General features: G+C 45.1%; 2 protein-coding genes and 1 pseudogene across 4 annotated transcripts in view; 2 read left to right on the top strand and 1 right to left on the bottom strand.

Moving 5' to 3' along the window:
* ASTL (astacin like metalloendopeptidase) overlaps window positions 1-14,971 on the top strand; it is a 32,836-nt gene extending 17,865 nt beyond the window's left edge. For 2 of the 3 annotated variants that reach the window (XM_072148917.1, XM_072148918.1), the window contains exons 8-12: window positions 10,730-10,872; window positions 12,632-13,468; window positions 13,553-13,681; window positions 13,962-14,095; window positions 14,835-14,971. In XM_072148917.1, coding sequence (XP_072005018.1) covers window positions 10,730-10,872; window positions 12,632-13,468; window positions 13,553-13,681; window positions 13,962-14,095; window positions 14,835-14,915 — 1,324 coding nt within the window. In that variant the 3' untranslated portion in view covers window positions 14,916-14,971. The remainder of the gene's footprint in view (window positions 1-10,729; window positions 10,873-12,631; window positions 13,469-13,552; window positions 13,682-13,961; window positions 14,096-14,834) is intronic. The other variant, XR_011855070.1, reaches the window with a different exon arrangement.
* Window positions 1,569-1,669, bottom strand: LOC140129274 (U6 spliceosomal RNA; annotated as a pseudogene).
* A 122-nt stretch (window positions 14,972-15,093) lies between the features above and the next one.
* On the top strand, window positions 15,094-17,295 carry ADRA2B (adrenoceptor alpha 2B). Its single transcript, XM_072148920.1, has one exon. It carries the CDS (start codon window positions 15,901-15,903, stop codon window positions 17,071-17,073), a length of 1,173 nt encoding a protein of 390 aa, XP_072005021.1. The 5' UTR covers window positions 15,094-15,900; the 3' UTR covers window positions 17,074-17,295.
* The last annotated feature ends 9,370 nt before the right edge of the window (window positions 17,296-26,665 follow it).

Genomic DNA, 26,665 nt, shown 5'->3' with positions numbered 1-26,665 from the left:
CTATAGTCCCAGATTGAAATAATCAGCTGTAAGGTGTCTGTAATGAAGCTTTATTGATAATCCTTAGTCCCATTACAGCAAAAAATGTTTAAACTCCAATTGTCACTGGGGCCAAAAATTTTTTTTTTGTCTGGATCTACAATTATAAAATATACAGTTTCGACTTGCATACAAATTCAACTTAAGAACAAACCTCCGGACCCTATCTTGTACATAACCCGGGGACTGCCTGTAGTTGTTTTGTGGGCCATAAGGAATATTTTTTATCTTTTCACGCTGCTCTTCAGTGAGACTAATATCCCTTTTCCACTTTAACATGTAGGGTGGGACATGATTCTGCGGAGGGGCCGTCAACATTTTCTAAGAAGATGAGTGTTCCTCTAATTTGACACTTCCGCACGGAGAGTTCCTCAAACTTAGGCTACATTCACACTAACGTACGGAGGACGTATATACGGCCGACATATGTACAGCCGATATACGTCCTCCATAGACGGCAATGGGCGCACCGTACCGCTCCGTACCCGGGAAAAAGATAGGACCTGTCCTATCTTTACCCGTAGTACGGCGCCGTGCGCCATTACTTCCTGTGGAGAGGGGCGGGGGTGAGCTGCGCTCACCACCTCCTCTCCCCGTGCACTGCCGTTGCCCGCTACGGTACGGGCGGGCAACGGCAGTGTGAATATAGCCTTAGGCCGTTGCCTTGTGAAAAAAAGAGGGGGTTAGTAGGGAGGTTAAGTATTGAGACAGTTGAATGCCACAGCTAGGCCACTCATCCTCTTTTGCTGAGTGTAGACCTCTTTCACCTAGTGGGTTTGTTGTCCCAAACAAAAGATGCAAATAGCTGTTGCTGATCCATGAGGAAACTTGTCGGTATCTGAATAGGTAGGGCTTGGAAGAGGTAGAGTAGACGAGGAAAAGGATTCATCTTTTGGAATTTGGGATGGTAATGAGGGGTGTGGTGAGAAAAATTAAGTATGCCGCAACTTTGACCTCTTGTGAGCCTACTGTCAGACCGGAAATGTCCAGGTTGCTTCTGATTCTATGAAGGTGGGGCTCCATTGTCAGGGCAAAAATAAGTGGGGACAACGGACATCCCTGTTTATGTCTGGCGAGTCTGAGTATGCTCCATTGACCCTCACCACAGCAGATGGTTTTGAATATAACTCTTCTATCACGTTAGAGCCCACGCCTCAGAATGCCAAAAAGAAAGGGTCATCCCACCAGATCAAAAGCCTTTTCGGTGACAGCTGCTGGGACCACTGTCGGGGTAGAGTTCGGATTGGCCAGGTGTATCATGTTAAGTGCTTTTGTGGTGTTGTCCCTCACTTCTCTAGAAGGAATGAAACCTGTCTGGTCATAGTGAGTTAGACCCAGCATTAATGGGACCAGGTGGTTGGCTAGGATTTTAGAGAAGAGTTTGAGGTCTACATTAAGGAGCGAGATTGAACTATAGCTCACACAGGAGGCCGGATACTTACCCTCTTTGGGTGTCATGCGGAATAGTGTGCCTAGTGGAGAGGGCATTGAAGGCGTCTAAGAAGTGTTGTGTGAGGAAGGTTTTAAAGAAAAACATGGAATGCTTCGTGAAATTGTGTGTCATCCTTGTGCAAGGGCCATGCTAATCTTCTCTGTATGGTTCCAATTTTAGCGTGTGTGCTGCGAGCACCTGAGAATGTTTCTTACCAATTGACTCTTCTTTAAAATGTTACTGTTTTTTAAGGTCAAGTTCACACCAAGTTAGTCAAGTTAGTCTGGGCTTTCAGTTACACTATCCATTCAAGGAGGTGGGGGAGCCTGAGATCTGCTCACCCAACCCATCTTCATAGGAGATGAGCAGCCCATGCCACAACACGGGCAAGAATAGGACATGATTTGCTCAACGCACTGTGACCGTGCTCAATAGACCTCAATGGAGAAAAAAGGCAGCCATTTACGGTAGTGTGCATGAGGTCTAAGGAGAATGTAGCAAAAGTTAAAAACTTAAGGGGGGTCATTTACTAAGGGTCCGATTCGCACATTTTCGTCGGATTTCCAGTATTTTTCCGTTTTGCACAGTTTTTCCCTGAATTTCCCCGGCGCGCACAATCGGATTTTGACACACGCGATCAGATTGTGGCGCATCGGCGATGGCTTTCACGCGACGGAAATCTGGGCCGTCAGACAACCCAACAGATTCGGAAAAACTGCGGAATTTAAAAAAAAAAATCTTGTTACCTATATCCAGAAGTTTCCTTGCTTTACCCCTCAGATTACCTCAGTGCTGCAGGTGCTTCTTCCTCTGCCTGTGCTGACAAGCCCTGTGATTTAATAGTTAGAGATGAGCGAACATACTCGTCCGAGCTTGATGCTCGTTCGAGCATTAGCGTACTCGAAACTGCTCTTTGCTCGGACGAATACTTCGCCCGCTCGAGAAAATGGCATCTCCCGCCGTTTTGCTTTTTGGCGGCCAGAAACAGAGCCAATCACAAGCCAGGAGACTCTGCACTCCACCCAGCATGACGTGGTACCCTTACACGTCGATAGCAGTGGTTGGCTGGCCAGATCAGGTGACCCTGGAATAGACTAGCCCCTGCCCGCGCTGCTCGGATCATTCTGTGTCTGGATGCCGCTAGGGAGAGAGCTGCTGCTGGTCAGGGAAAGCGTTAGGCTGTTCTATTAGAATAGTGTTAGGCAGGAGTGATTCTACAAGAACCCAACAGCCCTTCTTAGGGCTACAATAACGTTATACATTTTTTTTTTTATTTGCTTGTGGCTGGGCTTGCTGGCACTAGTAGTGCAGCTAGTACCATATTGTGAGGAATTTGCAGGGGGACTTGCTACCGTTGTGTTTAGCTCTTAGTGACACACATATCCACCTCAAACACCAAAGTGGGACAATTTATTAGGGGTTTGAGTAGAATTAGGCAGAGTCTGCTGATTTATTTTTTTTTTTTTGCTGTATTTCATTTTATAGCTCAAACTCATCTTGCAAAGCAGTGTGCTCTCATTGTAGGCTACAAAATAGCCATAGGAGAACCCCAACGGCTTACTTAGGCCTACAATAGCGTTATATTTTCCTTTTTTTTGTTTGCTTGTGGCTGGGCTTGCTGGCACTAGTAGTGCAGCTAGTACCATACTGTGAGGAATTTGCTGGGAGACCTGCAACCGTTGTGTTTAGCTCTTAGTGACACACATATCCACCTCAAACACCGAAGTGGGACAATTTATTAGGGGTTTGATTTCAATTAGGCACAGTCTGGCAGTTTCTTTTTATTTTACGTTTATTTTTTGATAACTCAGCGTCATCTCATCTGGCATAGCAGTGTGCTTTCATACTTGGCTAGAAAATAGCCATAGGAGAATCCAAACGGCTTACTTAGGCCTACAGTAGCGTTATATATAGTTGATTTTTGCTTGATTTGCTGGTGGCTGGCCTTGCTGTAGTGCATCTACTACCATATTGTGAGGAATTTGCAGTGAGACTTGGTACCGTTGTGTTTAGCTCTTAGTGACACACATATCCATCTCAAACACCAAAGTGGGACAATTTATTAGGGGTTTGATTGAAATTAGGCACAGTCTGCCATTTACTTTTTATTTTACGTTTATTTTTTCATAACTCAGCGTCATCTCATCTGGCATAGCAGTGTGCTTTCATACTTGGCTAGAAAATAGCCATAGCAATAGGATAGCATCGTTTGGTTTTAAAAACTAAAAAACACAAAAAAAAGTAAAAAAAAAATTAAAGTTATAACTTTTATTTTCAAAATGTTTAACCCGAGGGCTAGGGGTAGAGGACGAGGGCGGGGACGTGGGCGTCCAACTACTGCAGGAGTCAGAGGCCGTGGTCCTGGGCGGGGTGAGACACCACCTGCTGATGAGGGAGCAGGGGAACGCCGCAGAGCTACACTCCCTAGGTTCATGTCTCAAGTTACTGGGACTCGTGGTAGAGCACTGTTGAGGCCAGAACAGTGCGAACAGGTGATGTCGTGGATTGCCGACAATGCTTCGAGCAATTTGTCCACCAGTCAGTCTTCCACGCAGTCCACCCATGTCACCGAAATCGGCACTCCTCCAGCTCCTGCACCTCAGCCTCCTCCCCCCCAGTCTGCCCCCTCCCAGGAAAATTTGAACCGGCATACTCTGAGGAACTGTTTTCTGGACCCTTCCCACACTCACAAACCACTTGTCCGGTTGCTGCTGAGCTCTTTTCCAATGCCCAGGTTTTACACCGGTCGAGTCTGTGGGTGATGATGACCTTCTTGACGTAGTGGAAGAAGTGTGTAAAGAGGTGTCCGACGATGAGGAGACACGGTTGTCAGACAGTGGTGAAGTTGTTGTCAGGGCAGGAAGTCCGAGGGGGGAGCAGACTGAGGGATCGGAGGATGATGAGGTGACAGACCCAAGCTGGGTTGAGAGGCCGGGTGAACACAGTGCTTCTGAGATGGAGGAGAGTCCTCGACCAGAACAGGTTGGAAGAGGCAGTGGTGGGGCCAGATGAAGAGGCAGGGCCAGAGCTGGTGCATCAGCGCCAAATGTGTCACGTCGTGAAGCTCCCGTGGCGAGGGCTCCCGCGGCGAGGGCTAGATTTTCAGAAGTCTGGAGGTTCTTTAAGGAAACACCGGATGACCGACGGACTGTGCTGTGCAACCTTTGCCAAACCAGGATCAGCAGGGGTTCCACCACTACTAGCTTAACTACCACCAGTATGCGCAGGCATATGAATGCTAAACACCCCACTCAGTGGCACCAAGCCCGTTCACCTCCGGCCGTGCACACCACTGCTCCTTCCCCTGTGTCAGCTGATAGTCAGCCCCCTGCCCAGGACCCTGGCCCAAAAACCCCATCGTCGCCTCCACGATCCTCCACAGCATCCACCAGCGTTCAGCTCTCCATACCCCAGACGCTGGAGCGGAAAAGGAAATATAGTGCAACCCACCCGCACGCCCAAGCCCTCAATGTCCACATCTCCAGATTGCTTAGCCTGGAGATGCTGCCCTATAGGCTGGTAGAGACCGCGGCCGCCCCTCGGTATTCGGTCCACAGCCGCCACTACTTTTCCCGATGTGCCGTCCCAGCCCTGCCCCAGCACGTGTCAGACAACATCATCCGTGCCCTGACCAACGCCGTTTCTGACAAGGTCCACCTGACCACGGACACGTGGACGAGTACTGCCGGGCAGGGCCACTATATATCGCTGACGGCACATTGGGTTAACTTGGTGGAGGCCGGGACCGAGTCTGACCCTGCGGCTGGTCATATACTGCCGACGCCGAGGATTGCGGGGCCTACCTCGATCCAGGTCTTTCAGGCCTACTATGCCTCCTCCTCCTCCACCTCCTCCTCCGAACTACCATCCGTGGGCATGGCGCCATCAGTCGCTAGCTCTAGGCACAGCAGCAGTGCCGTCGCTAAGCGACAGCAGGCGGTGCTCAAACTGCTGAGCCTAGGCGATAAAAGGCACACCGCCCAAGAACTATTACAGGGCATCACGGCGCAGACTGATCTGTGGCTGGCACCGCTGAACCTGAAGCCAGGCATGGTTGTGTGTGACAACGGCCGTAACCTGGTGGCGGCTCTGCAACTCGGCAGACTGACACGTGTCATGCCTGGCCCATGTGTTAAATCTGATAGTTCAGCGGTTCCTCAAGACATACCCCAATCTGTCTGATTTGCTCACAAAGGTGCGCCGCATCGGTGCGCATTTCAGGAAGTCCAGCACAGATGCTGCCACTCTCAGGGCAGCGCAGCGCCGCCTCCAACTGCCCGCTCACCGACTGTTGTGCGACGTGCCCACGAGGTGGAATTCAACATTAACCATGTTATCCAGAGTTTACCAGCAGCGCAGAGCGATTGTAGACTGCCAGATGTCAACTTCCACCAGAACTGGTAGTCAGGTCAGTCAGCTTCCTCAAGTCTACAATGAGGAGTGGACGTGGATGTCTGATATCTGTCAGGTGCTGAGTAACTTCGAGGAGTCAACACAGATGGTCAGTGGCGATGCCGCCATCATCAGCCTCACCATCCCGCTGCTTGGCCTGTTGAAAAACTCTCTGATCAGCATGAAGTCGGAAGCTTTGCGCTCGTCACAAGAGACGGGGGAAGAAGATTCCCTTGTTGATAGCCAAAGCACCCTCAGGTCTGTTTCTCAGCGCATATCGGAGGAGGTGGAGGAGGATGAGGAGGAAGAGGAGGAGAATGTTGGCGAGACACAAGAGGGGACCATTGTTCAGTCCTTCACTGTTCAGCGTGTATGGGCAGAAGAAGAGGAGTTGGAGGAGGAGGAAATGGACAGTCAGGCCAGTGAGGGGAGTGAATTCTTGCGCGTTGGTACTCTGGCGCATATGGCAGATTTCGTGCTAGGCTGCATATCCTGTGACCCTCGCGTTCAAAGAATTTATTCCAGCACCGATTACTGGGTATTCACTCTCCTGGACCCACGGTACAAGCAAAATCTTTCCACTCTCATCCCTGGAGAGGAAAGGAGTGTGAGAATGCATGAATACCAGCAGGCCCTGGTTCACAAGCTGAAACAGTATTTCCCTTCTGACAGCGCTAGCGGCAGAGTGCGTAGTTCTGCGGGACAAGTAGCGAGGGAGAGTAGGCGAGCAGGCAGCTTGTCCAGCACTGGCAAGAGTACGCTTTACAAGGCTTTTGCCAGCTTTATGTCACCCCAGCAAGACACTGTCACCTGTCCCCAGTCTCGGCAGAGTAGGGCTGATCTTTACAGAAAGATGGTGAGGGAGTACGTAGCTGACCATACCATCGTCCTAAATGATCACACAGCTCCCTACAACTACTGGGTTTCAAAGCTGGACATGTGGCACGAACTGGCGCTGTACGCCTTGGAGGTTCTTGCCTGCCCTGCCGCTAGCGTGTTGTCCGAGCGGGTTTTCAGTGCAGCTGGTGGCATCATCACCGATAAGCGTACACGCCTGTCGACTGACAGGCTGACGCTTATTAAGATGAATAAAGCCTGGATTTCTCATAATTTCCAATCTCCACCAGGTGAAGGAAGCTCAACCTGAATAATTTATGCACTCCTCCTCCTCATTTTCCTCCTTCTCCTCCTCTTTGTACACTAAAGCAGAGGAAACTGGCTATTTTTTGACAGGGCCCACTGGCTCTAGCTATAGTACTTTATGCATTTAATTTTTCTGGAGGGCCACCTACCCGGTCCTCTGTTTTAAACAATTTTTGGGACTGCCACATACAGGCACTCAATCTATTCAATTTTTCTGGAGGGCCACCTACCTGCTCCTCTGGTTTGAAAACTTTTTTGGACTGCCACATACAGGCACTATCCAAATTAAATTGTCTCCATAGCAGCCTCCACACTTTGTCTCCATTGCTACCTCCAAAAGTCGTCCATATAGCTGCCTCCATACATCGTCCCCTTATCAAACGAGGTGTGTCAGGCAGAAATTTGGGTTGTTTTCATGGATTCCACATCAAAGTTGTTAACTTTGTCGCCACCCTGCTGTGTTATCCACAAAATATACTGGCAAACTTTTATGATTAACCGATATTATTTCAGCGCTTCTTTCGCATTTGTTGATTACACTGCTGTGTAATCCACAAAATATACTGCCAAACTTTTACCATTTACCGATATTATTTCAGCGCTTCTTGCGCATCTGTTTACATTCCCCTCACCCGCCATATCCCAAACTTATAAGAACGCTACTACACTTAACTTGGTGTAGGCTGGTCCAGGTCTCAAAGGCCTACTATACCTCCTCCTCCTCCCACCCCTCCTCCACCTCCTCCTCCTCCGAATTACCATCCGTGGGCATGGCGCCATCAGTTGGTAGCTCTAGGCACAGCAGCAGTGCCGCTGCACTAAGCGACAGCAGGCGGTGCTCAAACTGCTGAGCCTAGGCGATAAAAGGCACACCGCTTAAGAGCTATTACAGAGCATTCCACATCAAACTTGTTAACTTTGTCGCCACCCTGCTGTGTAATCCACAAAATATACTGGCAATTTTTTATCATTACTTATTTCAGCGCTTCTTGCGCATCTGTTTACATTCCCCTCACCCGCCATATCCCAAACTTATAAGAACGCTACTACACTTGATCTTATACAAAAGGTTCTTAGAAGTGCTGTTTGGGGAGTAGCCTAGAGACAGGGGCTTGGATTGGCGAAAGCTCGCCTGGCAGCGGAGCGCCAGCTCCATCCCAAGATCCAACTAACATAGTTTTAACTGCAGCACCTTTAATCTACTACTAGTTCACTGCCTCCATACATGGTCCCCTTATCAAACGAGCTGTGTCAGGCAGAATTTTCAGGTGTTTCACCAGATACATAGTGGAACGCGGCCCATCTGTCGCCGCCATGCTGGAGACCTGAAGTTGCAATCATAGCAGCGCAATATGGATGCCCCATACTGTCGCTCTTAATCATGGAACCATTTCCGTAAAAACAATTAAAAATAGAACCACTATGCTATTCCATTATTCCTAGGTGAAATATTCAAACGACCCCGCCTGCTTTGAAAATGATAATTTTTTCAAAGTAAACGCTTCTGGCCCCCAGGCCCATTTTGGGTTGGAAGGAGCCGAGAGACAGGGGCTTGGACAGGCGAAAGCTCGCCTGGCAGCGGACCGCCAGCTCCATCCCAAGATTAGGCAGCCTCAGAGGCATCCATGCATGCTGCCCCTGCTGTTTCCCGTCCATTTCGCCTCCACAGCGTCCACCAATGTCTCCATGCGCAACTTTCAACTGTCTATACCCCAGACGCTGGAGCACGAGAGGATATGCAGCACATCATCCCCTTATCAAATGAGCTGTGTCAGGCAGAATTTTCAGGTGTTTCACCAGATACATAGTGGAACTCGGCGCGTCTGTCGCCGCCATGCTGGAGACCTGCAGTTGCAATCATAGAAGCGCAATATGGATGCCCCATACTGTCGCTCTTAATCATGGAAGTTCTCTCCATGGCTGCCTCCAAATGTCGTCCCCTTATCAAACGAGCTGTGTCAGGCTCATTTTTCGGGTGTTTCACCAGATACGTTATGGAACTTGGTCACTATGTCGCCACCATGCTGTGTTATCGACTAAATATACCGTCAACCTTTTGTTCACAGAGGAAATCATTTCAGCGCTTCTTGCTCACCTCCTTTGGTTCCTGTCTGCCACCCATTGGTTTGAAGCCTGAGTCCATTTAGGGTATGTCGCCATGCCACTCTCTAGCCTGCCGCTGCTGCCGCTGCCTCTGCATGCCGTCCCCTATAGCAGTGATGGCGAACCTATGGCACTGGTGCCAGAGGTGGCACTCAGAGCCTTTTCTGTGGGCACTCAGGCCATCAGCCCAGGACAGAGTTCACCAAACAGGTTAAAATCCATTGACTGTTTAAAACTGCTTGAAAAGTGAGAAGGTGTTGAAAGAAGTGCATTATCTATGGAGGTCCTCCTGCTGGACCCACCATTCTTTCTAACAGAGAGACCCTGGAGAGAAGCTACAATGATAGACTGAATTTGCCCACTTTGTTTCAACTGTATTGGTGACCTCAAGGGGCCGATACAACTAAAGTAGTGGAAGAACAGGTAGCAATAAGTTACGGCTTAAAATGGCACATTGGCACATCGGGTTAAGTAAGTGGATTTTGGTTATAGTTTGGGCGCCCTGTCTCTAAAAGGTTCGCCATCACTGCCCTATAGTGTCAGGGTCAATTATTGGATGTTTTAGATGCTATCTAGCTTCATTCTGTCACTCTGTCATGGCCATGCTGTTGCCCATAATTTTGGCATAATGGTGCGTTTAAGCAGCCTCAGAGGCATCCATGCATGCTGCCCCTGCTGTTTCCTGTCCATTTCCGTGGTGTTTCCATCCTTTTCTGAGGTTTCCAGGTGTTTGGCCAAGCTTCCCTGTGCAGAGCCTTGGTCCCCTTGAAAAATGCTCGAGTCTCCCATTGACTTCAATGGGGCTCGTTATTCGAGACGAGCACTCGAGCATCGGGAAAAGTTCGTCTCGAATAACGAGTACCCGAGCATTTTAGTGCTCGCTCATCTCTATTAATAGTATAAACAAACTCTGTTTCATGGGAAGGGAGGAGCTTCTGCTCACAGTGGAGGAGGTCATGTGACTGAGCTCTTTCTCTGTATGTAGCAGAGCTGAATATGTTCAAGAATGTGGACACAGATGTCTCCTGTATGGAATAGTGATTTACAAAATCTCCCCTCTTCCCTATCTGTCTCTCTCTTCACCTCATGGTGCAGCCCTTCCTCAACCTTGCAGATAAGCTTAGTGCTGACACAGCATAAGCTATAGACTTCATGTAACTGGTTTGATTATGATTTCTTTGACTTATTACATGTTCCTTGCTCCTCCATGTGATGGAAACTGCCAGGCTGTCACCATATACATCCTGTATGTGCAGTGTTCAATAGATTTACTTGTGGGTATCTACGGTAAGTGGTTTTAAAGCTAAATGACTTTGAGAAAGAACAGAAGTCATCATGGGATCTGTGGGCAAGCTAACTGGCATCAGCTTGCGGGCACAGACTGACAGACACTTTCAGAACAGAAAATGTCATACCTTTGGAAAGAAAAGGGTTAGCAGCACAAAGTAGACCTTGTTCTGTTTGTACTTAAAGGGGGAATCACATATAATAATATGGTAAAAACATTGTAACTTTACAGTTACGCTTTTAATGTGTAATGTAATCTGCCGAATGCTAGTGAGAACTTGCCCTAAAAATGTGTAGTCACATTTGGCTTTTTTATATTTTATATTAATTCAGCACTGCATTCGCAAAGGCAAACATGATATCCATGGAAGCTCGCAACAGCAAAGTCCACTTGGGCCAAAGAATAAAACTTAGCGACTCTGATATTTTGCGAATAAATATTTTATACCACTGTCCACAATATGTCCCCTCAAAAGGTAAGAACTGCTCTGATTTGTTATCTGATATTCCATAAAATGCTTGCAGGTGGTATTTATCATTGGCGCCATTTACTCCTGTTTTTCTTGCATTACTGTTTTCTGAACACTGGTAGATGATATGATCATGTGATCATGTCCTGTGGTAATGTAAATCTCGACTTTTTTTACAGGTACTTTAGTCTCTAAATGGGTTTTAAAGGGAACCTTGTCAGCAGAAAGTGACCTAATAAACCAGTATGTCGTCAGGCAACTGAACACATGCTAGATTATGTCTTTTTCATGACCCAGTGTGATGGCATCATCCATCGGATCAACTTTGAAGTGACATGTAATTGGTTGTACAAAGTCAAGGAGGTGGAGAGTTTAACGTTGAAGTCAAGCTCTCCTCACTTCAGAATCCCCCCTTTAATTTAATTGATGGCCCTATATCCAGACACATCACTAACCAGATCACCTTCATTCAGAGGTGAGGAGAGCTTGACTTCTCTGCCTCCTTGACTTTATACAACCACTTCAATACTCCAAAGTTGATTATATGAATGATGCCACACACTGAGCCATGGGAGAAACATGATCTGGAAGGTGTTTATCTGCTGATAATGGTTAATTAGGTCAATTTATGGTGACAAGTTCCCTATAAGAATATCTTAAGGTATATTTGCAGTTTTCAACAATATGCTCCATTCTTCTATGTTAAAATAAAAGAAAAAATGTTTTTCAGCTCACCGACCACACGTCACAAATGCGCAGATTCTTCTATGTTCCTAGTCCAGGTAACCTAGGTCTGGTTTATGTGTACAGCCTCACCACTCTGATTCCTGGACATGCACATCAAGTAGATCTAAACTTGATAAAGTGGTCGGGACAAGAGCTCCTACCTCTTTAAACAAACATTCCGGCAGTGATGGGCACTACTGTGGGAGAAGTGGAGCACTGGAGTAGAGAAAGAGGTGTTTTATTGTTAAATAGAGCCCCAGCCATATATAGTTTTTTTTAAGATCCTGGACAACCCCATTAACTATGCTGGAGATACCTGAGCAATTTCCAACTGTATTAAATATGGTGGCAGGACACATACTCTAGCTGCTACTCCATCAACTGGTGAGAAGAGATCAAAGATTGTTGGGGATCGGGGCGGGGGGGCTTCTACCTTCTTCAACAATATAACTAACTTTAGCTTAACGTTTGGAACATATCTTTATTACAACTGTCCTTGGAGTTCGTCTTCATATCTAATTCCCCAGAGGTGTGTATCATGTTTGCCGAACAGTATCCTCCTTTCCCTTGAACCATACGGATATGCTCCCTCTCATAGGTAATGAATTTTCAATGGTGCTAGCAGGATTTGGCTTTAATAACCATCTGTGCAGATTTTGTCCACTTTTGGGCACAGAAGAGGTTCTTGTGTAGTTGCCCTACTTGTCATAGATTTCAGCTACAATCTGCCAATTTTTATAGCAAAAATGCCAAATAGTCACAAATTCTATGGCGTGTGCCAGGAATCTCTTCATTTTCATGCCATGTATCCCAAAAAACTTACAATGATACATCAGCCCCATTTATAGATAAATCTACCCAGCTAATCCTGCTCTTCAACATGGTACCAAAGATTGGACTCCATTTTCAGTTCATTTTGTTCCATCTAGCATATGTCGGAAGGGATAAATCCAAACTGATAATACAGGACTGGCTTCATTATTGACACATTATCCATTATTTTAGAGGATTCTATAAAAGATATATCTTATGATTTCAGATGGCAAAAAGGATATGGTGATTCTCAATGCTCCATCTTCAGTTATTACTTCTTGTCCTGAAGCAAAAATAACAAAGTCTAGCAGCCGCTTTCCTGCTGCAATCATCAAAGCATTGATGGCTAAAAAAGAAGTGAGCTCGCCCTCTCCTCATCCAATCGAAGAATCTGAAATTTGGCCAGTTGACCACTCTCCTTCTACCACAGCGTCCACGTCTTCATTATCAAGTCAAGAGACCAAAATGGTGAACTCCACTGAGCAACCCAGCGAAGAGATACAAGAGGGACAGATTTTTTCTGGCTCTGGTTTTATTCCTGAAGATTCCTCCACCAATACAGAATTGAATTCATTGAACACAAACGCTACATCCTTTACCACTAGTAAGGAAGGCTTGTTACCTGAGGCTGCCCTGTCCACGTCCACCTTAATACCAAAAGAAACTATTGCAAGAGCTGACATAATTGAAGAAAGCACTATTTTGCAAACTTCTGGGAAGTCTGGTGAAATACAACAACAGAACCCTGCCGATGAAACATGGAGCTCTTCTGGATCGGGGAGAGTACTTGATGAAGACCACAAAAGTGTTCGTGAAAGCCTTGTCCTACCTCGTGTTAAGAAAAGGTCACTACATGGAAAGACCTTAGGTTCAAAGCACCATCTGAGGCGGATATTTGACAATCAATTAATCCTTGGAAGGAGAAGTAGTTCCGAGATCACTGAACCATTTTGTAAGTTTGAACATGGATTTTGCGGATGGAAGCAAAGCATGGATGATGATTTAGACTGGAGACTACATTGGGAAAGTCCTAATGGGAATGTTGACCATTTCAGACCTCACGGTAGGTTTGTTGATTTTAAATGTATGGAATAAAGTTACAAATGTTTTTTTTTGTATATGAATACATATATTTTTATTTAACTAGGATTCTACCTGTCACTAAAGGGCAACCCTGGTGAGGCAGTCCCAGGACAAAAGGGTTTACTTCTGAGGCCTATACTTCAGCCTTTTAATTGTATCTCTTTTTGGTACGGTTTCCGGCATAGCATTATGGGTAAGTCCTACAATTGCCCTCCAGATACAACTATTTGCTCATTTATTTAGAGGGGGTTTACTTCTTGTATGACTATTATATTACATATAATGATGTAGAAAACATGTGTGAGTACTTATGCACATGTGCCATAGTCTATTGACCTAGCCCTATTAAGGACACATCTGGAGAACCTACTTAATGTATGTAGACCTTCTTGGTCAGGGTTACCTTATCAAGTCTGGCATTGTCATGCATTTTAGATAGCCTTTAGGTTCTGTACTTTTTTTTCTTTTTAAAGGGACTCTGAATGTCTATATTTTACCTTCTGGTAGTGAGCAGACACTTTTATGGTCATCTGGTGCTCAAAATCATTTGAAGTGGACTTGGGCCCAAATAATGCTACCAAAATATCTCCTGTACAGTAACTCCAATGTAAGTAACATCTTAAAGGTAACTTTTTGGGGATTTTTTTGTCTAATAATGATATTACTTTGATAAGAGATCTTCCAGCCACAAAGTACAGGCGGTCCCCTACTTAACAACACTCGACTTACATATGACCCCTAGTTACAAAAGGACCTCTGGATTTTGGTAATTTATTGTACTTCAGTCCCAGGCTACAATAAACAGCTATAACAGTTATCACAGGTGTCTGTAATGAAGCTTTATTGTTAATCCTGGTTCTTATGACAACCCAACATTTTTAAAATCCAATTATCACAGAGATCAAAAAAATTCTGGCTGGGACTACAATGATAAAATATACAGTTCTGACTTACATACAAATTCAACTTCAGAACAAACCTACAGACCCTATCTTGTATGTAACCCGGGGACTGGCTGTATGTGTAGAATGTAATAGTTGGATTGTGTACAGTTAGATCAGAGAGTCTTAAACTGCATCAGATTTATTTTTGGAGTGGCTGAAGCTAGACGATGAATATGTCAGAGTTTAAGATGGTCTACCTGTCTAGTCAAAGGGTATGTTCACACTTTTCTATGAGGTTCTGGTTTGTTCTTTTGAGGTGCAATTTTGGCAGTCTCGGACAGGATGGTATACAACTCATAGAACTCTCTCCCTGATCTATTTATGTTGTCTGTCAAACCTCTATAATATAAAGTGCTAAGAAGGAGGAAGAATTACTAAATGTCTACTTTTTCTATCTTCTAGGTGATTGTAGAAGGAGTTATTGGACCATCGGACACTAATGAAATTGCTCTTGATGATCTATATGTCGGGCAGTGCGGTTGATGTAATCGTGTGTTGTCGCTTCCATGTATCCACAGAATAAACCTTTTAACAAAGGGTTTAGTATGTAGAATATCTTACTGCTTCAACAATTGATCAGTAGAGGGAGCTGATGACGCAGAGTTTCCTTTGCTATCCTTGGTGCTGAACTAAAATCAAAGGGTTAAAACACTGCTGGTTTTTTTTTTACAAGCACACAGGTTACCTTTGCTCTATTTATTGAATACGCCTATGGTATATATTGCTCCAATATTGCACAATCTCCGATGCGTTGTGTCAATGACTTAGAGCATCTGTAGGAAGTTTTTCTAGCGGGTTGAAATATTACAGAGATCTACCTATAAACTGTAAAAATATCCAGATTCTTTCTTCATCAAGTGTTATATATCCCGGAGGCTGGAGCATTAATGTCTGTGCAGTGTGACTGAAGCAGAGAATGCTATTATCTGGATGCTGGAGAGATTAGTAATGATGCTCCCGGTGGTTTTGTAAGTAATGTGCAGTCACTAAACTCTCTGCTAACAAATAAACAGCGGGAGGAAGTGCTGTGTGGAACACAATTCAGGAATAAATCTGTGGAGTGAAGAGGATTCAATATGAGACTCCCTCCTCTAGGAAAGAGGGTTGAGCTGTGGAGTAGGTGACATCACACTGGGGCTGGAGAACCTAAAGATTCAGTACTTTAAAAGCACAGAAAATCTGCATTTCTCACCACAGTGTGAGAAGTGTAAGCAAGACCTTTTATTTTACTGAAAACAGAAGAGGAGGATATTCTGACAACACTTGGATGTAGCCTTAACCCATGACTCTTTGATGCCTTCAACCCTCGCCTTGGCCAGCTGAACTTTCCATGAAGTTCTGAGAACTTCTAGCCTTGCTTGAACAAAGCTGTGGACAGATGGAGCGAGAACATATCCTAGGAAGATTTCCTTAGCCTGGGGTTTTGGCATCCTGGAAGATCTACCAAACTTCTTTTGTGGTCCTAGACATGGCATCTATGCTATTCTACTCAATTCAAACCACCGCTGCTATAGCAGCAATCATTACATTTCTGATACTTTTCACTATTTTTGGAAATATATTGGTGATCATTGCTGTTTTGACCAGTCGTTCTCTGAAAGCTCCTCAAAACCTCTTCTTGGTGTCTTTGGCTGCAGCAGATATCCTTGTGGCTACTCTCATTATTCCTTTCTCCTTGGCTAATGAGCTCATGGGATACTGGTACTTTGGAAAGACTTGGTGTGAGATGTACTTGGCACTGGATGTTCTGTTTTGCACCTCCTCCATTGTGCACCTGTGTGCTATTAGCTTGGACAGATACTGGTCTATCAGTCAAGCCATTGAGTATAATTCCAAGAGGACTCCTAGGAGGATAAAGTGCATTATTCTTATGGTCTGGACTCTGGCAGCCTTAATTTCTTTGCCTCCATTGATTTACAAAGGCAAAAAAGAAGACCACAAAAATGAGAAGCCTCAATGCAAGCTGAATGAGGACTCCTGGTATATTTTGTCCTCCAGCATCTGCTCTTTCTTCGCACCTTGCCTGATTATGATCCTGGTGTATCTGAGAATTTATGTCATAGCAATTCGTCGGAGCAAGAAGAACAAGAATAGCAACAGACCCAAACAAAAGTGTGTTGAACACCAGTCTAAAAGTGCCATGGAAAACCTACCTGTTCATACTTGTACAACTCCACTAGAAAAGCCTAGTGCCGACAATCTATCCCTTTCTGCACAAAGGGAGAAGCAAGATGACCGAACACTGTCAAGCAAAGTTAAAGAGACAAATGGCCATGGGCCCTCCATCAAGGACACTGTTGTTACACCTAAAGGTGTTCTTCTATTGCCAAAAAAGACACGAGAAACTGTCTGCATGACGAAAAAGAAAAGCCACATCAACAGGGAAAAGAGGTTCACTTTTGTCCTGGCTGTGGTCATTGGGGTATTTGTCTTGTGCTGGTTTCCTTTCTTCTTCACTTACAGTCTAGGAGCCATCTGTCCCGAGTTGTGTTACATCCCACCAACTGTGTTTCAAGTCTTTTTCTGGATAGGGTATTGTAATAGCTCACTCAATCCAGTCATCTACACCATATTCAACCAGGACTTCCGAAAGGCTTTCCGTCGGATTCTTTGTAGTCATTGGACGCACACTGTCTGGTGACCACCAGCAATGAAGACGTTGCCTGGAACTGTGTATTTATTAAACCCAAGGCAGAGATGTAAGTGTATAGAGAGCTAGATGTAAAGTTATACTAGACAAGCCAAATCCATCACTGCCAGTATCTTCTCTGTTTACTAATGATGAGGAATTATCTTCTACTTTTATGTTATATTGTCATCCAAGCTGAGCTTGGTCAAATAAAACTGTTTACATGTGTGATCTGGGTCTGGGTTTGCTAAATGTTAAGTGTGATCGGTGTTCTGTATCTTACTTCTGATGAAACTAATTTTGCAGAAAGATGGTGAAACAAAATGTTGTTAACTTTTGGAGTGCTGTGTTAAACCTCTGTTCCTCTTCATTGTCAGATGTGAACCCACTCCAAAAATGAAGGGTATGATTAACCGGTTCATCCCTGTTCCTTCTCTGGCTGTAGTATGTTGTCCATTCACGTGTCATATTTTATAATCTATCAGGACTGGAAATACACCAGACCAAGCTCCAGCTCCATGAGCAAGAGGATGAAACTGCCTGATAAATTGGGTGATCTGGCCTGTGCATGGTTAAAAGCCAAAATCCTGTTCCTGTGATTGTACAGATGTCACAATCCTGGTGCTATAGTTACAAGATGTTTGTTTGGCAAATGTTACTTCTATTATAGGATGTGGTCTGGGTCCGATGTATAATCCTTAGATTTTTAAACTAATTTTGTTGTTGGTAATTGACCATGTCCTGCCAAGCGATACATTTTTGTAGGAGTTTTTTAGGATTCCTTAAATATAATGACTTGCGTCCTTTAGGGAAAAAAACAATTTGGGAAAACAAGAATTTTATTAGAGTCAAAATAGGTCAGAAGAAAAGGTCCTGAAATAGGCAGAGAGCATGGGAACTGTGTGCTCCTGCTCTACTAGATACAAGCTGTGGGGGTGGAGGTCTTATCACCTGCTTGTGTGTAGTAGCTTAATGTGTTCTCCAACCTGCGGCTGCAACACTACAACTCTCAATATGCACAGCCCACTCTCGGGGTATATTGGAAGTTTTAGGTTACAAATCTCTATTTTATATCTCAGTTTCAGTGGCGTAACTTGAAGCTGATGAGCCCCAGTGCAAAGTCTGTGCCAGGCCCCCGACTATAATGTATGGTTAATATAAATAGTCTTCTCATATGGGAAAGTGACACCATATGGGTGACGGCACCCTCTCAAGTTACACCCCTGCTCAGTTTAGCATTTTGTATTGCCGAATAATATATTATCGGGGGTAGAGGGATAACTCTGTATCCACAACACTAATGCATCCCAACTTACATTGTTTCACGATTTCCACAGTCTCCTTAAAGGGGTTTTCCCACAAACACAAGATAGGGCCTAACTTGCTGATCAGTGCTGAGATCCCAGCAGATCGCGAAAACGATCCCTACGAACCCCTCGCCGCTCCTCACTAATGGAGTGGACAGCCGCACATGACCGTCCTGCTCCATTAATCTCTATGGAGCTGCCGGAAATTGCAGAGCGCTGCCACTGATCAGCATGTTAGGCCATATCCCATGGATAGGGACTAACTTGTCTTCGTGGGAAAACCCCTTTAAAAACGGACTTTTCCCCCATGGATTTGTAGTCTTTAAAGGGCTTGTCCAGTTTCAGCAAATAATTGATATTGTGTAATGAAAATGATACAATTTTCCAATATACTTTCTGTATCGATTCCTTGCGGTTTGCTGATTCTTGACGACAAACCGGAAGCCTCATTGTTTACTTCCTGTAAAAGGTTCCATGGTCATGTGATGTCACACAGGTGCACAGCTCATTATAACAGACAGCTCTGATTACCTGTGTGATATCAGATGGCCATTTATTGCTTACTGTTGAATGACAGCAAGCAGAGATCTACAAAACGGCAAGGAATTGATACAGAAAGTATATTGGAAAATTGTTTAACTTTTCATTACACAAACAATTTAGAATTGTCTTTTTGCTGACAACAACTTTAAGTCTGTGCTTCAGCTCATTGATGCCTTTCAACCTCTGATTCAGGAAGATGATATGGAAGAAATTGTAGTAGAGTAGTAACTATGTAGTGGATACTTTACCCATGTTCACTGGACCAATTTCCTCTCCCCTTGTTTAACTTATTGTTACAAAGACACTCAGTTTTATTGTGCAGGTTCCCTCAGAAGTAAAAGGTGCTGGACTAAGCCAAACTAGACCCTATTTTCCAGGCCCCATAGCATTTGCACTTAAGGGAGTATTCCAGGAATAAGCATAAATTATATTCAAATGGGTAATTAAAATATAAGTTAATATGTAATTAGTTGTTGCTTAAAATTTTGCTCCCTTTAGCAGAAAAATGTTGTGGACAGAGACTGTAATGAAGAATTAAAATGCTACTTAACAATCTATTAATTTTGTTCCTGCGAAGGAGACACCAGACTGAAGATGTCCACTGGTCACATGACCACATCCAGGGACGGATGAAGACTTCCAAGGACCCTGGGCTGTATGAATATTATAGCCCCTACAAGTCTGGAATCACTTCCTACATGTGGTACTAGAATCAGCTTCTTGGAAAATGAAGGATGTGTCCCTTCTGCCTGTTTACAATCTCCGGACCTTTGGAGTACCTTCAAAGGTCCTGAAATGTCTCTTGTGTATATGTGTATTAAGAGCAGGAGCAGATGTACAAGGATTTCATGGGTGAAGGTACTTCCGAGTATAAAATTTGTTGTGTGGTTTGGGCCCCAGGCAACCACCTATATCATAATCCACTACTGACCACATCCGATGTCCTGCACCTGCCTGGGCAGGTCATGTGATCTTCACTATGTCTGGCTGTAGTCAGTTGGTTGCAGGGCATCCAGTATGGACGGTGTTGTGGTGATACATCATCTCTGAGGTGCAATGTGCAGTGATGGCAGCTACACATCATTACTATGGTAACAGAGCAGGAAGGAATGTGCAGAGATAGAAAAGCAGATTAGGAAGTAGGATGATGTATAAGTTTCTTGTAGTCACTTTAAAAGTTTTAAAAGTTTTTTATGTTCTACCCTGCAAAATATCTTATAGCACCCTCTAAAATCCTAATCGTAATTTTGTTTTCATGTCCTGCTTTGAAGAGACACGGTAGTCATGGTACAGTTTCCATCGGGAAATATTAGCTGAAGAATGTATAAATAGGGTTGAGCGGACCCAAATGGCAAAGTTTGGGTTCCTAATGTACTTTGTTGGTTCAGGTCTAGCCCCAACGCTCCGCCAATAAGGTTGGTGACATGTAAATTGATCAGGCGTGTGGTTGTCAGGATTTTAATATTGGCAATGCTCTGTGACGCTATTTTGGGGAGGATTGACATTCCTCCGCAAAATAGCAGCGTACAATGCGCCGCAATAGTTTGAATGCCGTTAGCGACATTTCAGAATTTAGCACCCACGATTATTGCTATCACTGATCACAAGTGTTACAGTGATCCGGGTTCAGGGCCCGAATCGGATTTATGAGTATGGCCACATTCAAAATTAAATGGGTCCACTCCTCCCTAATCATAAATTAGTAAATTTAAGAGCTACCGTAGGAGCTGCATGGTGTCAATATCCACAGCCAAACTCCCAAAGAAAACTCCAAAAGACTGGCACTGGCCCGAAAACTAGCACTGAATTGGATTAAAGAACGGGGGTCTCGTGTTCCCTATTTGAATGAAGCAATAGGTTGATCATCAGTACTGTTACTTTATTTCTAGAGCACCATTGAAGAAGTCGGAGTACAGTATCGGAATACATGGCAGCCCCATATAGGGGACTGAGGATGATTTGATCCTTGCATAGGTATTTAGAAAAAAATGATTAAAATCCCGCCAGAAATAAGGAAAAGTTTTTAATCTAATAAATGTCCACTGCTGTAGTCTGGTCCTGATTTGCTACAGAAAAAAGACAAAAAAAACCCTTAAAAATATTTGCATTTTAAGTGGATAAAGTGTTTAAGAATATAAAGTTTGTGAAAAGAAGGCAGCCACAGATTTGCAACACCTTGAACTAATGTTTTACTATAAGAGACTCTTATCCTAATCATGGGTGAAGACCCTGAATCTTGACCAACAGTCTCTAAACGATTTGGGGCAGTATAAAGGTGTAGCTGTTTTAGTGTCCGAAATCTCCATGACAGGTCCTTTTATAAAGAGAATTTCTATCCCCAAATCTATCAATGACCTAGTCACAGAATAGATTTTTAGTAGATATTTGGTGGAATATGACCCCTGACACCCCTGCAGATTTAGGTTGTGAAGTAAATTAAGGCTGCTTTGCAGGCGTGTGGAGACTTACAACCATTGATGCTCTATTGTGGGATTCTGGAAAATATGCCTGCCTTACCAGGTAGCCAAAAGAGGCAAGATTTTCCTTATCTGATGCTGTAAATCATATTTTCCAGAACTCCTGCAGATTATCTGCTTTACACTACAGATTCCATGGTTGTCATGGTTTTGTGTCCACCATAATCACAGTCAAGGGTTAAACCAATATTAATATGGGTTATTAACATAACATTCCTGTGGCAAAGCCCTGCGTTTTATAAAGTTGCCTTCTTGCTTACTCCTATCAACATTAGCGGTGCAGTGCTTGATTCATTCAGGTAATAATCTGGCCCATGAAAGTGTTTGTCCAACATTCAGTATTTTAATAGAGGACGGCTGACACCCGGTTGTTGGCTCCACAGAGCTGGAAGAAGTTTGATTCGTGTTCTTGTAGAAGCAAGTCCCACCGGTCATGTGGCCAACATGTACATATTGTACCACGACTCAGAATTTGGACAACAAAAGCCCTGATGTTGCAGCGGAAGGAGGGTTTACTACACAAAGATGTGGGACATTCTGGAGTAATCCTTCAAAAGTTCCTTCAAAACAGACTCTCTACCTCTGTAAGTGTGTATGTGTGTATAACACTCAATACTTTATCATGCCCAATAATACTTTCTTCACATGGGTGAGTGATATAAAAGTTCTTGGAAAACATGAAACACATACCAAAAGATAGAACTCCCCCTACCGTGCTAAAAACAACAACTTTTAAACACATCAATAATACATATTTTCTAACAATGCAACTTAGATACAGATGCTAGAAGAAGGTAGATAGCTATAGTGGGGGAAATGACATAAGATTGTGATCCCAGGTCGAGTTTGCAAATTTTCCCACCTACAAAAAATGGAGAGGCCCAGGGGCGTAACTACAGGGTCCGCACTATGAGGTCCGCGGTGTCACCCGACCTGCCACACTAAAGAACAAGGTCACCACTAGGAATTCTGGAGGGGGCAGGATGATGCTCGGTAGTCATCACCGGCCTATGGAGTAGGTTGGGCGGTCAGGGGAAGAGGCATTGCCTCGGACTGCCCCCTCACGAATACACTGGACCGGTTTCAGAGCGGTCAGGCATTTCTAGTGTACATCGCGGCAGTGTCTGCTAGCGTTATTGGAGGTTTCTGAAATTAAGTGTTAACGAGCAGTTGGACAGGTGTACCTAATAAAGTGGCCGGTGAGTGTAGACAGCCCCTGCACGTACCCACTGAGTACATGGATAGCCCCTGCACGTGCCCACTGAGTACATGGATAGCCCCTGCACGTGCCCGCTGAGTACATGGATAGCCCCTGCACGTGCCCACTCAGTACATGGATAGCCCCTGCACGTGCCCACTGAGTACATGGATAGCCCCTGCACGTGCCCACTGAGTACATGGATAGCCCCTGCACGTGCCCACTGAGTACATGGATAGCCCCTGCACGTGCCCACTCAGTACATGGATAGCCCCTGCACGTGCCCGCTGAGTACATGGATAGCCCCTGCACGTGCCCGCTGAGTACATGGATAGCCCCTGCACGTGCCCACTCAGTACATGGATAGCCCCTGCACGTGCCCACTCAGTACATGGATAGCCCCTGCACGTGCCCACTCAGTAATGGATAGACCCTGCACCTTCCCACTCAGTACATGGATAGCCCCTGCACCTGCCCACTCAGTACATGGATAGCCCCTGCACCTGCCCACTCAGTACATGGATAGCCCCTGGACACGCCCACTCAGTACATGGATAGCCCCTGCACACGCCCACTCAGTATATGGATAGTCCCTGCAATTTCCCACTCAGTATATGGATAGCCCCTACACGTGCCCACTCAGTATGTAGATGGCAACCCAGAACATGCCTCCTCAGTCAGCCCTCCCCAGTTCACAGCAGATGCCCCTCTTTAATAAAATGTCCACCTCAGATGCCCCCCCCTTTAATGAACTGTCCACCCCAGATGCCCCACTTTACATAAATCCCCCCACATATCATTAATGCAATGTCCACAGTGGGGCCGGAAGAGGAGAAGATAGAGTCATGGGGCTGGGGAGAAGAAGCCAAAAGGTTAGTATAGATTTTTTTCAGACTGATGGCAAATCATATATATACGACAATGGGACGTGGGCAGGGAGGGGGGGGGTTGTGGGTACTGTACCACTTGGGCACCTCTTTTTTAATGGAAAATTGGGGGGGGCTTGAATACAGTCCACTAGACCCCCATGATGGCGGCCCTGCTAAAGAATGGAGGAGGTGAACACGGCCCCGTCCTGTCACTTTTGCAGAAAACCCCCCTCATGCTTCCCATTTAGAATGGTAATCTTATGGTATCCTTCTTCTTGCTCAATACCCCGCAAGTGGAATTGATACTAAAAAGTTCTATGTTGGTCTCATCTGATCACATGACCTTCTCTCTTGATCATCCAGATGGTCAGTGGAGAACTTCAAACGGACCTGGGAATGAGCTGGCATGATCGGGGACCTTGCAAGCCATTCATGATTTTAATCTATGACTGCGGTATAGTCATTGACCATGTCTCTTCACCATCAGAGAAGAGGGTTTGCAGGATGTTATTCTTATAGAGATCTTTCTAAAAGTTTCAAAAATGTATTCACGTTCTTCTGTGCCACATTCTTGTTTTAGGGGTAGTGAAGATAGATAGGGGTTTACTTCTGTCACATATAGGTCAGCAAAATGTAATGGCTAATGAAACCATCTAGGTTTGCAATCAGTGTGTTGTCCCTTCAAAATAAATTAGGGGTAATGGGTCCCTTGTGATCGGTGGATATCCCAGCTGTCAGAACCCCATTATATAGGGTGTTATCTCCTATGTAGAGGATAGTGGATAACTATTATACTTGGTATAAGCCATTGAACAATGGCCTAACCGTGTGCAGCTGGCATAAGGATTACGTTATGTCCATATTATGTAGAAGGTAACATTACCGTGTTGTTGTTGTTGTTTCTCTATTTCCGATCGAGCTATTTCTCTTGCAGCTCTCCTAGAAGTTCCTGCTATGTTTGGCTAGTGTCACCCTTTGCACTGTGGGCGAATCCTGAATTTCCTTACTGCATGTGATAGTTGGAATATTCATTAATGCAATTTAGACGTTGGCAGTTCAAACCAAATTGAATTTCCTTGTGGAGATGAGCCGGGTCTATGAGGGTAATCAAACGCCTCTCACAAAGCCGATTGGATTTGGTGGTAATAAATTGCCCCACTAGCTGCCTGCAGTCCCTGGCTGTCCTGCTTCAAACTCTGAAGGAACCCTGAGCCCCTGCGGGCACGAGACTTTAATGATATTATACAAGATGACACAGACAGGAGCGCGGCAGCCAGAGATACACATGCCATGGAGTCACACAGATAAAATAAGCATCGCCATAAGGGATAGAGTCTTGTTTGTTTTGACATAAGGCAGGGAAGCAGCAGAGTGTCTGTATAAGTATATAGATGTAACGGGGATGGGTAAGATATATGGCACCTGATAGACCCTAATGGGGATGTGATCCGAGCCTGCATCTCATATTTCATTGTGTTTGAGAAGCAAAATGCAGCAATACTTTTCATATCAATATGATGGACAACTTGACAGGACCTATACACAGATGTGAACAGAATTTTATGCAATGTGCTACTTATTCCTAAATCAGTTGGATGCTTCCTTTTAAAAGGCAAAAAATATCCTAAAGGAAATCATCTGCCATCAAACTCCATCATGATAAACCAGGCTCACTTACTCATAGATCCAGGCACCGTGACTGTGGTAACCTTCTTATAGTTGTTATCTATGGCCTCCTTCCTTGTAAAATCAACATTTTAAACTATGCAAATGAGCCTGAAGGGCACTAGGGGCATTACTGGAGCAGATCTTTGCTTTGTATTCACAGGCTATTATTCACTATCTCATCCTCTCCCCCCACCACCACCCCAGGCTCTCCCAGCACTTCCTCCCTCTGCCTAATGGAATCTCACTGCAGCAGAGGACGTTTCAGCACAGAGTGGGAGGGTGGAGCTGCTTCTGCACAGTGTAACAGCCTGTGAAGCTACATCATGATATAGCTCTGCTGACACTTCCCAGAACCCTTCAGATTCATGAGCATAATGTTACAAGTTGATTTGTTATTTTAAAAGTTAATGTTAAAAGTAGATTTAATCTATTGTGATGGAGAACCACCTCTTCTCTAGGTAAAGAGGATGCCCCCTGTTTATGGTGATGGTGGAACCGTCTTTTCTCTAGGTGTAGAGGATGCCCCCTGTCTATGGTGATGGCAGAACCGGCTCTCCTCTAGGTGTAGAGGATGTCCCCTGTCTATGGTGATGGTAGAACCACCTCTTCTCTAGGTGTAGAGGATGCCCCCTGTCTATGGTGATGGTAGAACCGCCTCTCCTCTAGGTGTGGAGGATGCCCCCTGTCTATGGTGATGGTGGAACCGTCTTTTCTCTAGGTGTAGAGGATGCCCCCTGTCTATGGTGATGGTAGAACTGGCTCTCCTCTAGGTGTAGAGGATGTCCCCTGTCTATGGTGATGGTAGAACCGCCTCTCCTCTAGGTGTAGTGGATGCCCCCTGTCTATGGTGATGGTAGAACCACCTCTTCTCTAGGTGTAGAGAATGTCCCCTGTCTATGGTGATGGTAGAACTGCCTCTCCTCTAGGTGTAGATGATGCCCCCTGTCTATGGTGATGGTAGAACTGCCTCTCCTCTAGGTGTAGATGATGTCCCCTGTCTATGGTGATGGTAGAACCTCCTCTCCTCTTGGTGTAGAGGACCTGTCTATGGTGAGAGTAGAACCCCCTCTCCTCTAGGTGTAGAGGATGCCCCCTGTCTATGGTGATGGTAGAACCTCCTCTCCTCTAGGTGTAGAGGATGCCTGCTGTCTATGGTGATGGTAGAACCAGCTCTCATCTAGGTGTAGAGGATGCCTCCTGTCTATGGTGATGGTAGAACCGGCTCTCATCTAGGTGTAGAAGATGCCTCCTGTCTATAGTGATGAAAGAACTGCCACTCCTCCAGGTGGAGTGGATACCCCCTGTCTATGGTGATGGAAGAGTTGCCTCTCCTCTAGGTGTAGAGGATGTCCCCTGTCTATGGTGATGGTAGAACCTCCTCTCCTCTAGGTGTAGAGGACCTGTCTATGGTGAGAGTAGAACCCCCTCTCCTCTAGGTGTAGAGGATGCCCCCTGTCTATGATGATGGTAGAATCTCCTCTCCTCTAGGTGTAGAGGATGCCCCCTGTCTATGGTGATGGTAGAACCGCCTCTCCTCTAGGT

The sequence above is a fragment of the Engystomops pustulosus genome, chromosome 4 (assembly GCF_040894005.1).
Source record: "Engystomops pustulosus chromosome 4, aEngPut4.maternal, whole genome shotgun sequence".
NCBI lineage: Eukaryota > Metazoa > Chordata > Amphibia > Anura > Leptodactylidae > Engystomops > Engystomops pustulosus.
Note: the sequence above shows the minus strand (reverse complement) of the source record. Positions and strands in the feature narration are given on the sequence as shown.